Source organism: Nycticebus coucang, chromosome 22 (genome assembly GCF_027406575.1).
Source record: "Nycticebus coucang isolate mNycCou1 chromosome 22, mNycCou1.pri, whole genome shotgun sequence".
NCBI lineage: Eukaryota > Metazoa > Chordata > Mammalia > Primates > Lorisidae > Nycticebus > Nycticebus coucang.
The window spans coordinates 18,020,804-18,033,651 of NC_069801.1; the positions used below are offsets into that span (position 1 = coordinate 18,020,804).

At 44.5% G+C, this 12,848-nt stretch overlaps 1 protein-coding gene across 1 annotated transcript; it reads left to right on the top strand.

Moving 5' to 3' along the window:
- Positions 1-2,059: 2,059 nt before the first annotated feature.
- PITHD1 (PITH domain containing 1) lies at positions 2,060-12,333 on the top strand. Its single transcript, XM_053575139.1, has 6 exons — positions 2,060-2,358; positions 3,207-3,250; positions 3,628-3,705; positions 9,308-9,412; positions 10,710-10,818; positions 11,394-12,333. Exons 1-6 carry the CDS (start codon positions 2,161-2,163, stop codon positions 11,493-11,495), a joined length of 636 nt encoding a protein of 211 aa, XP_053431114.1. The 5' UTR covers positions 2,060-2,160; the 3' UTR covers positions 11,496-12,333.
- Positions 12,334-12,848: the final 515 nt, after the last annotated feature.

A 12,848-nucleotide genomic window follows, 5' to 3' on the forward strand; every position in this document is an offset into this window, starting at 1 on the left:
TTTTTCAGATGAATATGAGTACAAAGGATTAGGTTACACTGTTTGCATTTGTTAGGTAAGGTTGTAGTTGTGTCCTGCATCCTAGAGATGTACCGTATACCCTTACATTGTGCCCTTTTTTTTCCCAATACAGTCTCAAGCTCTTGCCTTGGGTAGAGTGCTGTCGCGTCATAGCTCACAGCAACCTCCAACTCTTGGGCTTGAGCGATCCTCTTGCCTCAGTTTTTCTATTTTTTTTTTTTTTGTGTGTGTGGTTTTTGGCTGGGGCTGGGTTTGAACCCGCCACCTCCGGCATATGGGACCGGTGCCCTACTCCTTGAGCCACAGGCGCCGCCCCTATTTTTTTTTTTTTTTTAGTAGAGACGGAGTCTTGCTCTTGCTCAGGCTGGTCTTGAACCTGTAAGCTTAAGCAACACACCTGCCTCAGCCTCCCAGAGTGCCAGGCCTACATTATGCCCATTAGCCACCTGTGTTTTTTTATTTTATTTATTTTTTTTTTTTGTAGAGACAGAGTCTCACTGTACCGCCCTCGGGTACAGTGCCGTGAAGTCACACGGCTCACAGCAACCTCCAACTCCTGGGCTTAAGCGATTCTCTTGCCTCAGCCTCCCGAGCAGCTGGGACTACAGGCGCCCGCCACAATGCCCGGCTATTTTTTGGTTGCAGTTTGGCCGGGGCTGGGTTTGAACCCGCCACCCTCGGCATATGGGGCCGGCGCCCTACTCACTGAGCCACAGGCGCCGCCCAGCCACCTGTGTTTTAAAATATTGGTCACATCGCTTCTCAGCCTAAGATCCAGTTTAAATGTTAGTAACTATCCTCCAAACAGGTTTTAAGATATGTTAACTGGTCATAACCAGCCATTTGAAAAAACTGCTCTGAAATACTATATGGTGAGGGGAACATAAAGATTAGTTCAATCCCTTCACGACTGAGGGGGGCGTCAAACAGAGCCTTAGGGAGGTGAAGCCACTTGCCCAAGGCTAGGCAGCTATTAAGTGTTAGCTCTTGGATTTGATTGTAATAACCAAGAGGTACTGAATGCCTACCATGTGTCTTGAGTTCTTTAATTGCATTATTTCCTTTAATACTCACTGTGATCCTAGGAAACATACTATTCTTATCACTTTACCAATGAGGAAATGGAGTCAGAATAGGAAAAATGACTCAGTCACATGGTCAGTAGTAGACTCAGGACTTGTTTCCAGGTCTGGCCGTCCACAAAGCCCGTGCTCACAAGCTGTAAGCCCGCTCTCAAGAAAGTTGTTATGGGGCAGCGCCTGTGGCTCAAAGGAGTAGGGCGCCAGCTCCATATGCCGGAGGTGGCGGGTTTAAACCCAGCCCTAGCCAAAAACTGCAAAAAAAAATAAAAATAAATAAATAAAGTAAATGATCTTTAAAAAAAAAAAAAAGTTGTTACCAAAGGGAGCTCTCAACGCCTTGTGAGCCAGTAATAAGGGTGTGTTCTCTAGTCTCTAAGGTCTTATCGTTCGGCACACTTTCCTCAATCAGCTTCCAAAGAAACGTGGTGGTCAAGGAAAAGAAGACAGGTTTTAGCCTCAGAGGGAAGAGGATTCGAATCCCAGCCCCACCACTCACTCGGAACACTAGTTTAACCTCTACGCTCTTCAGTTTCCGTATCTGTGAAGCTGGAATAGTAAAAACATCCCTCTCCGGGCGGCACCTGTGGCTCAGTCGGTAAGGCGCCGGCCCCATATACCGAGGGTGGCAGGTTCAAACCCGGCCCCGGCTGAACTGCAACCAAAAAATAGCCGGGTGTTGTGGCGGGCGCCTGTAGTCCCAGTTACTCGGGAGGCTGAGGCAAGAGAATCGCTTAAGTCCAGGAGTTGGAGGTTGCTGTGAGCTGTGTGATGCCATGGCACTCTACTAAGGGCCATAAAGTGAGACTCTGCCTCTACAAAAAACAAAAACAAAAACAAAAACATCCCTCTCCAGGACCGAAACAGTCAACATTTATTCTGCCACCTGGAGGCGCGCGTCAAACTTCAATCCTCTTAGCCCCGCCCTACCCTTCCCAGGCGCATGCGCCGCACAGCGGCGCTTTTTACGACGCGGCGGACGCAGCGCGCTTGGCGGCCCGAGCGGAGCAGAACTAGCGGGGCGGCGGGGCCGAGGGGACGTGCTGGTGGTGGCGTCGCCATGTCGCACGGCCACAGCCACGGTGGGGGTGGCTGCCGCTGCGCTGCCGAACGGGAGGAACCACCCGAGCAGCGCGGACTGGACTATGGCCTGTACCTGCGCATTGACCTGGAGCGGCTACAGTGCCTTAACGAGAGCCGCGAGGGCAGCGGCCGCGGCGTCTTCAAGCCGTGGGAAGAGCGGACCGACCGCTCCAAGGTGGGCCGCCGGGACTCCGGGCGGGCGAGGAGGGATCCGCGTGGGGCCTCTGGCTGTCCACATCTTCTCCGTCAGCCTCATTCCTGATGTTAAAAATGACAGCTCAGTCGCCAAGCATTTTCCTGTGTCTGGTCTCTTGCCAGCCTTTTGGGAGGTGGACAGGGTCAAGTCACCCTATTTTGCATATGGGGAAACTGAGGCTCAGAGGGAAAAAGGGGCGATTTGTCTCTATACAGTCTAATGCTCTATTCCAGGGCCGTGTGGTTAGTGAGGGAGGGTGGCCGTTAGGGCGTTTTCTCTTCCATTTGTCTATTGGTTCCTATGGCTGCCTTATCATATCACCCGCTGAAGACCAGCATAGGGAAATGAAGGGTAATTCTTTTTTTTTTTTTTTTTTTAATTTGGCCGGGGCTGGGTTTGAACCCGCCACCTCCGGCATATGGGACCGGCGCCCCACCCGCTGAGCCACAGGCGCCGCCCATGAAGGGTAATTCTTATCTAGACCACATTTTCTTTACCGCTGAAGGGCGACAGTCTCCTTTGATAGCCATTTGAAAGCTATGGACCCTCTCCCTAGAAATAAGCACATAAGCACCTGTCTTTCAATTCACAATTCAAGAGGCTCTTGGCCCCTGGAAATTCATCATGGGCTCCTCATTAAGAACCTTCTCATTGGATGGTCTGTGGCTGTTAGGACACTGGATAAGACTGATTAGCTTCAAGAGAACCAAGGAAGATTGACAATTTGCATTGTGCACCAGTTGTAGAACAGGGTGGGAGATGCCTGAAATTGTAGGCTCTCAGCAAATATTTGTTGCTTTCTCCTCCCCCATCCCCATCCCCTCCAGTTTGTTGAAAGTGATGCTGATGAAGAGCTTCTGTTTAATATTCCGTAAGTATCTCCTTGGTGCCTGCCTCAGGCCAAATAGGCTGTACCCAGATTCGCACTCAGATGGATTCATTCATTGGTTGTGTAGAGCACACATCTGTTTTCTAGAAATGGGGTAAATTACTTTGGTGGGTTTGAGGAGGAAAGCTTTCTTGGTGCAGACTGGAAGCAGATGTATTTGTTGAATGATAACTAGAAGTGGAGGTAAATTTCCAAACTTGAAGAATGCCAGAGGTAGACAGGATCTTAGAAATTTTCTACTAGAAGTCTGACAGATGAGTAAACTGAAGCCCAGAAAAGGGAAGGGTCTTGCCCAGAGTCACATAGTTAAGTGAGTATTCAAACCCAGCTTTACAACCTTCTCTTTTGCTTTCTGGCAGATTTACGGGCAATGTCAAGCTCAAAGGCATCATTATAATGGGAGAGAACGATGACTCACACCCCTCTGAGATGAGACTGTAAGTGGCAAGGGCTTAGGCTTTCAAAAAGCTCCTCTCTTTCTCTGGTAACACTTTAATCTAAAATAATGTCATTTTTATTTTTACTGGGTTTAATATTTTCCCTTTTAAAGTATTTTGATTCTTTTTTGCATTAGAATACACATATCTCTTCTGGAATTAATGATTTTTTTTTACATTAGGCATCTTTGAGACCAATAATTTATCTCTTTTTTTCAGAGTGCTTACTAGGGCACCATTCATACAGAAAGCATTCTGTAAATGCCATTTGTTGATGACTTTGCATTTTTCTTAAAACCAACTGCAGATCTCACATGATCTTTATGGATTTTACTCTCGGGGTTTGCTTCAAAATTTCCCCTTGCTAATTCATACACTAATAATCTTTGCGTGTGTTTCATTGACATGGAATTCCTCCATCTGAGTTTGGCCTTTAGTTAGCAAAGTTCTGTATACCTCTAGTATAGTAACTATACAGAGCTAGTACTCTCTTTTTGATGACTTACCTTAGTCCAGGATAGCCTTCCTAAAAGAAGGAGAAAACTGCTTTTTGACTGCTGGAAGAACTGCATTAAAAAAATCTCATTTATTCATAAACATCCAGTTGGCCTTGCAAAAAAAGAAGAAAAAAAATTCATTTCGGCTGTGTCTGGTGGCTCATACCTATAATCCTAGCACTCTGGGAGGCTGAGGTGAGAGGATTGCTTGAACTCATGGGTTCAAGACCAGCCTGAGTAAGAAAGAGACCCCATCTCTACTAAAAAAAGAAGAGAAAAGAAAAGAAAAAATTAGCCAGGCACTATGGTGTGTAGTCCCAGCTACCTAGGGGCTGAGACAAGAGGATCGCTTGAGCCCAGGAGGTTGCAGTGAGCTACGATGATGCCATTGCACTCTACCCAGGGCAACAGAATGAGACTCAGTCTGAAAAATTGTTTAAATGGATTTTGGAGAGATGTAAGGTATTGATACTGTTTTTGAATGTTAGAAACAGGAATTTAAAGTTGTTTTTTTTTTTTTTTTTTTGCAGTTTTTGGCCGGGGATGGGCTTGAACCCGCCACCTCCAGCATATGGGGCCGGTGTCCTACTCTGTTGAGCCACAGGTGCCGCCCAGAAACAACAATTTAAATGAAATTTCACATATTTAATAATTTAAGGAAATAGTGCTTTTTTTTTTTTTTTTTTTTTTTTTTTGAGGCAGAGTCTCACTTGGTTGCCCTGTGACATCATAGCTCACTGCAACCTCAAACTCTTGGGTTTAAGCCATTCTCTTGCCTCAATCTCCCAGGTAGCTGGGACTACAGGCGCCCGCCACAATGTCTGACTATTTTTAGACATGAGGTCTTGCTCTAGCTCAGGCTGGTCTTGAACTCATGAGCTCAGGCGATCTGCCCACCTCCATCTCCCAGAGTGCTGGGATTAGAGGTGTGAGCCACTGCACCTGGTCAGGAAATAGTACTTTTGATCTGATGTTTTTTTTTTTTTTGTTGTTGTTGTTGTTGTTGAGACAAAGTCTCACTGTGTCACCCTCAGTAGAGTGTTGTGGCGTCACAGCTTACAGCAACCTCAAACTCTTGGGCTTAAGCGATTCTCTTGCCTCAGCCTGCCAAGTAGCTGGGACGACAGGCACCTACCACGACACCTGGCTGTTTTTTGGTTGCAGTTGTTTAGTTGGCCCAGACTGGGTTTCGAACCTACCACCCTCGATGTATGTGGCTGGCAACATAATCACCGTGCTATGGGCACCAAGCCTGCTTGCTTTTTTTTTTAAGGATTGGAGAATCATTGAGGGTACAGAGAACCAGGTTACACTGCTTGCATTGTTAGTTAAAGTCCCACTTATAATTGTGTCCCACCCCAAGAGGTGTGTCACACACCGTGATCCCCCACCTCTTTCCCTTTCTCCGCTTCCCCATTCCCCCACCCCCCACCATGTGCTACCATCAGTTGTTCTCATATTAGAATTGAATATGTTGGATTCTTGCTTTTCCATTCTTTTTTTTTTTTTAAAGACAGAGTCTCAAGCTGTCGCCCTGGGGAGAGTGCTGTGGCGTCACAGCTCACAGCAACCTCAAACTCTTGGGCTTAAGTGATTCTCTTGCCTCAGTCTCCCAAGTATTTGGGACTACAGGTGCACGCCACAACACCTGGCTATTTTTTTGTTGGAGTTGTCGCTGTTTTAGCTGGCCCAGGCTGGATTTGTACCCTCCAGCTTCGGTGTATGTGGCTGGTGCCCTACCCACTGAGCTATGGTTACCATCCTGCTTCTCCATTCTTGTGATGTTTTACTGAGAAGAATGTGTTTCAGCTCCATCCAGGTTAATACAAAAGATGTAAGTCATCCTCTTTTTTACGTATACCACAGCTTGTTAATCAGTTCCTGGATTGGTGGGCATTTAGGTAGTTTCCACAATTAGGCAATTGTAAATTGAGCTGCAATAAATAGTTTGGTGTACATGTCCTTACGATAAAATGATTTTTTTTTCTTCTGGGTAGATGCCCAGTAATGGGATTGTAGGATCAAATGGGTGGTCTAATGTGAGGTCTTTGATGATTCTTCATACTTCCTTCCAGAAAGGTTGTATTAGTTTACAGTACCACCAGCAGTGTAAAAGTGTTACGTTCTCTCCACATCCACACCAGCATCTGCAGCTTTGAGACTTTGTTTATTTTATTTTATTTTTTTGAGACAGAGCCTCAAGCTGTCGCCCTGGGTAGAGTGCTATGGCATCACAGCTCACAGCAACCTCCAACTCCTGGGCTCAAGGGAGTCTCCTGCCTCCACCTCCCAAGTAGCTGGGACTACAGGTGCTTGCCACAATGCCCGGCTTTTTTTTTTTTTTTTTGGTTGCAGCTGTCATTGTTGTTTGGCGGGCCTGGGCTGGATTCGAACCCGCCAACTCAAGGTGTATGTGGCTGGCTCCTTAGCCGCTTGAGCCACGGGCACTGAACCAGCTTTGGGACTTTGTGAAGTGGGCCACTCACACTGGAGTTAGGTGCTATCTCAAGGTGGTTTTGATTTGCATTTCTCTAATAATTAGGGACGAGATGAGCATTTTTTCATGTTTGGTAGCCATTTGTCTGTCTTTTTTTTTTTTTTTTTTTTTAGAGACAGTCTCACTTTATTGCCCTCAGTAGAGTGCTGTGGCATCACAGCTCACAGCATCCTCCAACTCCTGAGCTTAGGTGATTCTCTTGCCTCAGCCTCCTGATAGCTGGGACTATAGGTGCCCGCCACAACGCCTGGCTATTTTTTTGTTGTTGTTGCAGTTTGGCTGGGCTGGGTTCAAACCCGTCACCCTTGGTATGTGGGACCGGTGCCCTACCCACTGAGCCACAGGTGCTGCCCTTGTCTGTCTTCTTTAGAGAAGGTTCTTTTCATCTCACTTGTCCATTGACATAAGGGATTGTTGGCTCTTTTTTTGTTGTTTAATTTGAGTTCTCTGTAGAGTCTACTCATCAAGCTTCTGTCCCCCAGTTCATAATATGCAAATACCTTTTCCCATTCTGATGGTTGTCTCTTTGCTTTGGTTGTTGTCTCGTTAGCTGTACAGAAGCTATTCAGTTATTTGTTTATTATTGTTGCAGTTGCTACTGGAGTTGTTTTCATAAAGTCTTTCCCTGGGCTGATACCTTTGAGTGTTTTCCCCACACTTTCTTCGAGGATTTTTATTGTTTCATGCCTTAGATTTAGATCTTTTGTTCATCTTGAATCAATTTTAGTGAGTGGGGAAAGGTGCGGGTCTAGTTTGTTAATTGCAGATTAAACATATAGGGATTCTCTCAGCTTTTGTGTGTGAAATTTCCTACAGTAAAAACTTTTTTTAGGCCAGGGGCAATGGCTTATGCCTGTAATCCTAGCACTCTGGAAGGCTGAGGTGGGAGGATACTTTGAGCTCCAGAGTTCAAGACCAGCCTGAGCAAGAGCGAGATCCCATCTCTACTAAAAATAGAAAAATTAGCCAGGCATTGTGGTGGGTGCTTGTAGTTCCATCTACTCAGGAGGCTGAGGCAGGAGGAGCTCTTGAATCCAGAACTTTGAGGTTGCTGTGAGGTAGGCTGATGTCACAGCACTCTAGCCTGGGGTTATAGAGTGAGACTCTGTCTTAAAACCACCCCCCCAAACAAAAAATGCCATCACTAGAATTGATTGAACTTGATCTTTACCTCAACTATATGACATGTACTATCACTACCCCATTTTGTAGGTGAGGAAACAGACCCAAATTTACAGAGCTGGTAAGTGACAAAGCCAGGCCTGAAACCACAGAAGTCTAGCTCCAGACATTACTTTTAACCACAGGGCTATACTGCCTCTCATAATGCTGCCCATAAGCGTTCACTGTTATTATTCTTTTGCTGTGCATCATTCTTAGAAACACTTTGAAGCAGACATTTGCTTTCTTAAATTATATGCATTTTGCTGTAGCTAATATCTAGGCCCTTTCTGTGTGGGTGTGTTAATTAAATACCTTGGAGTTTGTGGGGATATGTGGCTTAGTCCTTGAGAATTTATGGGTTATAGAGACAGCTGGTGTTTTTAGATTTTACAAAATATATTCTTCACTGGCAGCTTTACCTTGACTTTGTAAAGGTTGATGAGAGGTTGTAGCTTTTTGTGCTCTTTCAGTTCCCAAGTTTTATTTTTTTAAGAACTGTAAAATGACTGAGTGTGGGGGGTAATTTTTAGACACAAAAAATGCCTGAATACTGGGTTACCTGATCTTTTATCTGTGTGTAACATGTTTCTGCCAAAGTATGTATTTTTTTACCATGAGTAAGCTGTTTTATTTAATAACATCCTTAGCTCGGTCTGAATGTGCTGAGTGGGTTATTTTCTCCATGCATTTGCTGTACGTGACCTAGTTTGAGCCAGCTCTTTGTGTATTGCTTCTCATGTGATCGTAACCCACTCAAAGATGCCATGGGGTTGTGTTGCACTTCTCAGCCCTTTTCTCATTAGATTAAAGAGATTTGTATATAAATGCCAATAAAATGCCATTTCCAAAGTTTGGCCTTCAAATTTAATCTCCTCTTGATAAAATCAGAGGCAGTTGAGCAGTCTGTAGGAAGTTCTGAAAACATGAAAAACAGCCGGGCATTGTGGCAGGTGCCTGTAGTCCCAGTTACTTGGGAGGCTGAGGCAAGAGAATTGCCTAAGCCCAAGAGGTGGAAGTTGCTGTGAGCTGTGACTTCACGGCTGTACTGAGGGCGACAAAGTGAGACTCTGTCTCTGAAAAAAAAAAAAGAAAGAAAGAAAACCTGAAAAACATAAGGCCAGGTGCAGTGGCTTATGTCTGTAATCCTGGCATTGTGGGAGGTCAAGGAAGGTAGATTGCCTGAGCTCACAGGTTTGAGACCAACTTGAGCAAGTTCGAGACCCTGTCTCTAAAAAATAGCCGGGTGTTCTGGTGGGTGCCTATAGTCTCAGTTACTCTGGAGGTTGAGACAAGAATCGCTTGAGCCCAACAGTTTGCTGTGAGCTATGATGCCACAGCATTGTCCTGAGGGCAACAGAGACTCTGTCTCCCAAAAAAAAAAAAAAAAAACGAAAAATATGATAGTGCACATTTTTTAAAACTTTTTTTCTCTTTCCTTTCTCAGGTACAAGAACATTCCACAGATGTCCTTTGATGATACAGAAAGGGAGCCAGATCAGACCTTTAGTCTGAACCGGGATCTTACTGGAGAATTAGAGTATGCTACGAAGTAAGCGCTGAGCCTGTTTTCCATTCTCTGTGATGTCTTCTAGGGAACGAAGGTGCTCCCTCATTTGCAAAGAGCATGTATTCATTGGTGCTTACAGAGTTTGCCATTTATTTTTGGCCATTCTCTTATCATTGGGAATGAGTTTGAATAGTGGAGGAGGCTTGATCCTTAGCTTGGTCTATTTTTGGTGAAGATTTAGTGGAAGCCATAGATTTGTTAACTTATAAGTGATTGGCTGGGCACGGTGTCTCACACCTATAATTGTAGCACTCTTAGAGGCTGAGGCAAGAAAATCCCTTGAGCTCAGGAGTTCAAGACTAGCCTGAGCAAGAGGAAGACCCCATCTATACTAAAAATAGAAAAAGTAGCCAGGTGTGGGTGGCGCATGTGGCTCAGTGAGTAGGGCGCTGGCCCCATATACCAAGGGTGGAGGGTTCAAACCCAGCCCCGGCCAAACTGCAACAAAAAAAATAGCCGGGCATTGTGGCAGGCGCCTGTAGTCCCAGCTGCTTGGGAGGCTGAGGCAGGAGAATCGCGGAAGCCCAAGAGCTGGAGGTTGCTGTGAGTCCTGTGATGTCATGGCACTCTACCGAGGGCAGTAAAGTGAGACTCTGTCTCAAAAAAAAAAAAAAAAAGTAGCCAGGTGTTGTGGCAGGCACTTATAGTTCAAGCTACTCAAGAGGCTGAGGCAAGAGGATTCCTTGAACCTAGGAGTTTGAAGTTGCTATGAATGAGGCTGATGCCATGGCATTCTAGCCCAGGGCAGCAAAGTGAAGCTCTGTCTCAAAAACAAACAAACAAAAAACCCCCACCAAAACTTGTAATCAATTGGCAGATCTGAATGAGATCTGAATGAGCTCCTAGGGAGGTCTAAGGAAAGATGTTTATAGAATTCTTCTTTGCATACATAGTGAGCTTATAGCAGGCCAAGTTATACAGATCACCTTACCTCTTCACTAGTTTTCCTTTTTTTCTAAAGGAAAAAAGTCAACACGAAATATGCTTTAGAATCCTTGCTGAGTTACACAGCATTTCTCATTCCTCTTCCTTGAGGGCAAGAGCAGAAATTATTCATCTATCCCTACTCCCTTGACAGAATCTGGCAGGTGCTTAGTAAATGTTCATTGAATTAATTGCTCGTCTAGAGGAGATGAATGAAAAGGAAGAATCCAAGATATTCTGTGACATTTGCCTGGGTTTTACTACAAGTTGGAGTCAGATTGTTGTTTGACATGATGGTGAGATATTCACTGAAATGTAACCTGTGTTTTCTCTCTGTGTTCCTTTCATCTTTTAGAATTTCTCGTTTTTCAAATGTGTATCATCTCTCGATTCATATATCAAAAAACTTTGGAGCAGATACCACAAAGGTTTTTTATATTGGCCTGAGAGGAGAATGGACTGAGGTAAGATAGGGCTGGGAGGGCTGTTGCCCGTCATCTCTTTCTTTCTCTCTCTCCATCTGCACACTGGTGGTGGGAGCTTTCAGGGAAGGGGAAAGAGCAAGTAGGACATCAGTTGGTCCTAGGCTGCTTATGTTTTTCCTGGTTTCTTCTCTACAAACTGTTGGTCTCGTTTGACATTGGTGTTTTTAAGGGGCTTGAAATTATATAGTTTATACATACTGAGTTTTTCACGTTTCAGTTCTTTCCTTCTTTCAGTATATTTTGATGCTCTTTACTGTTTGAGGCAACAGAGATAAACTGATAAACAAGACAGGCAAGTTCCTGTTCTCATGGCACCCCCATTGCAGTAGGAGGAATTACTCTTTAAAAGGCGAATCATGAAAAAAGAAAAAAAAAGATGAATCATAAATAATGCTCTTTGCAGGCTTTTCAAGATAAAAAGTATCAGAAAAGGGGTGATATTAGATGATGACTTCTAGAAATGATCTTGAATAAGGGAGTTTTCCAATGTGTGTGGTCTGGGAAAGGACAGTTCTTTAATGGTTAGCTGACCCAGTCTTTTGGTTTTCTTGCAGCTTCGCCGACATGAGGTGACCATCTGCAATTATGAAGCATCAGCCAACCCAGCAGACCACAAAGTCCATCAGGTTACCCCACAGACACACTTCATTTCCTAAGTGCTGGCCAAGGCTCCCACAGAGTCGCTGTGTCAGTGAAGTTGTACAACTACGTGATGGGAAGGATAAAGGGAAGAGGCTCCAGAGAGAGTTGGCTGCCACTACCTCTGCCAAGCTTTTACTTTGAGGCTTGCTGCAGAAATTTGGCCTACGGAAGATACCACACCACTGGGAGGGTCGTGTGGATACTGAGGGACAATTGTGGTTTTCTAGGGCACTGTAGAAGTCGGGTCTTGGGCTGGGTGGCATCTGGCAGTTATGGATAATGTTTGCTTTTCCAGTGGATGTGGCCATGGGATTGCAAGTGTATTGTTGCTTTGTGGCAGGATTTTTGTGTCACTTGTTTTTAAAAAATGGAAACTATTTCTGGGCTGCAGGAAACATTCTGAAGCCTCAGGTTCATGTTTGTATTAGCCATCAGGAGGGTCTCCAACTAGAAATTTGTTCCTGCTTGCTCCTTTTTCCTGTCATTGTTGAGCATTCTTGTCAAGTTGCTAGCTTGGAGTTGTCTGTCACACATGAGTGCTCCGTGGTTCTAGCTAGAAGGGCAGGAGTCCCCTGCTGATGTGTAATAGCTTGGGGAGAAAGTCATTTTTCCCACTGCCTAGCTAAACAATATAGGGAAAGCATGGGAATCATTTCTGTGTTTGTTGGTAATTTGGTTGGGGTAAGATTGAGACTTAATTAAGATCCCCCCTTGGAACCTTTGTAAATGTTTATTAGCTTCTAACTAGTGTTGTAAGTTCACTGCCAGAATTTGAAGATCTCTGAGTTCTTTTCATGGCTTTTATTCACTGTGACTAATAAGCTTCCTAATAAATCCTTGCCAGAGACTTAACATTTGTATTTTCCTTTGAGTTCTTGATAATACTGATGAAAATTTCATTTTACTGGGAAGTGTATTGTACTTGGAAATTTTTGTTGTTTTGAACTAGGTAGATCATAAGAAATGCCATAATTAAGACTGGATCAGTTTCTTCTGGAAAGGTCAAGCTTAATTCTGTACTATAGATTAAAAATACTCCTATACCCACATATAAAAACCTATATTCCGGGTGGCGCCTGTGGCTCAAAGGGATAGAGCGCTGGTCCAATATGCCGGAGGTGGCGGGTTCAAACCCAGCCCTGGCCAAAAACCACACACACACACACAAAAACCCTATAGTCCATTTCTCATGAAGAGAAGTAATTTGTGGAGTGACATTTGCAAAATAAGAGAAAACAGATTTTAGAGCTCAACAAAAGAAATGAAGGTGAGGAAGTGAGGGGCACATGCTGTCTGAAGGTGGATCAAAGACTCTGGAATTTTGAAAGCACAGCACTTGAAAGATAATTTAAGTATCCAAAAAGACG

Excerpts from the sequence above, each read along its gene's own strand:
- PITHD1 (XM_053575139.1), top strand. The coding sequence starts at position 2,161 with ATGTCGCACGGCCACAGCCACGGTGGGGGTGGCTGCCGCTGCGCTGCC. Across the intron at positions 3,251-3,627 it reads GAGCTTCTGTTTAATATTCC|ATTTACGGGCAATGTCAAGC; the intron begins GTAAGTATCTCC and ends GCTTTCTGGCAG. Across the intron at positions 3,706-9,307 it reads CACCCCTCTGAGATGAGACT|GTACAAGAACATTCCACAGA; the intron begins GTAAGTGGCAAG and ends TTCCTTTCTCAG.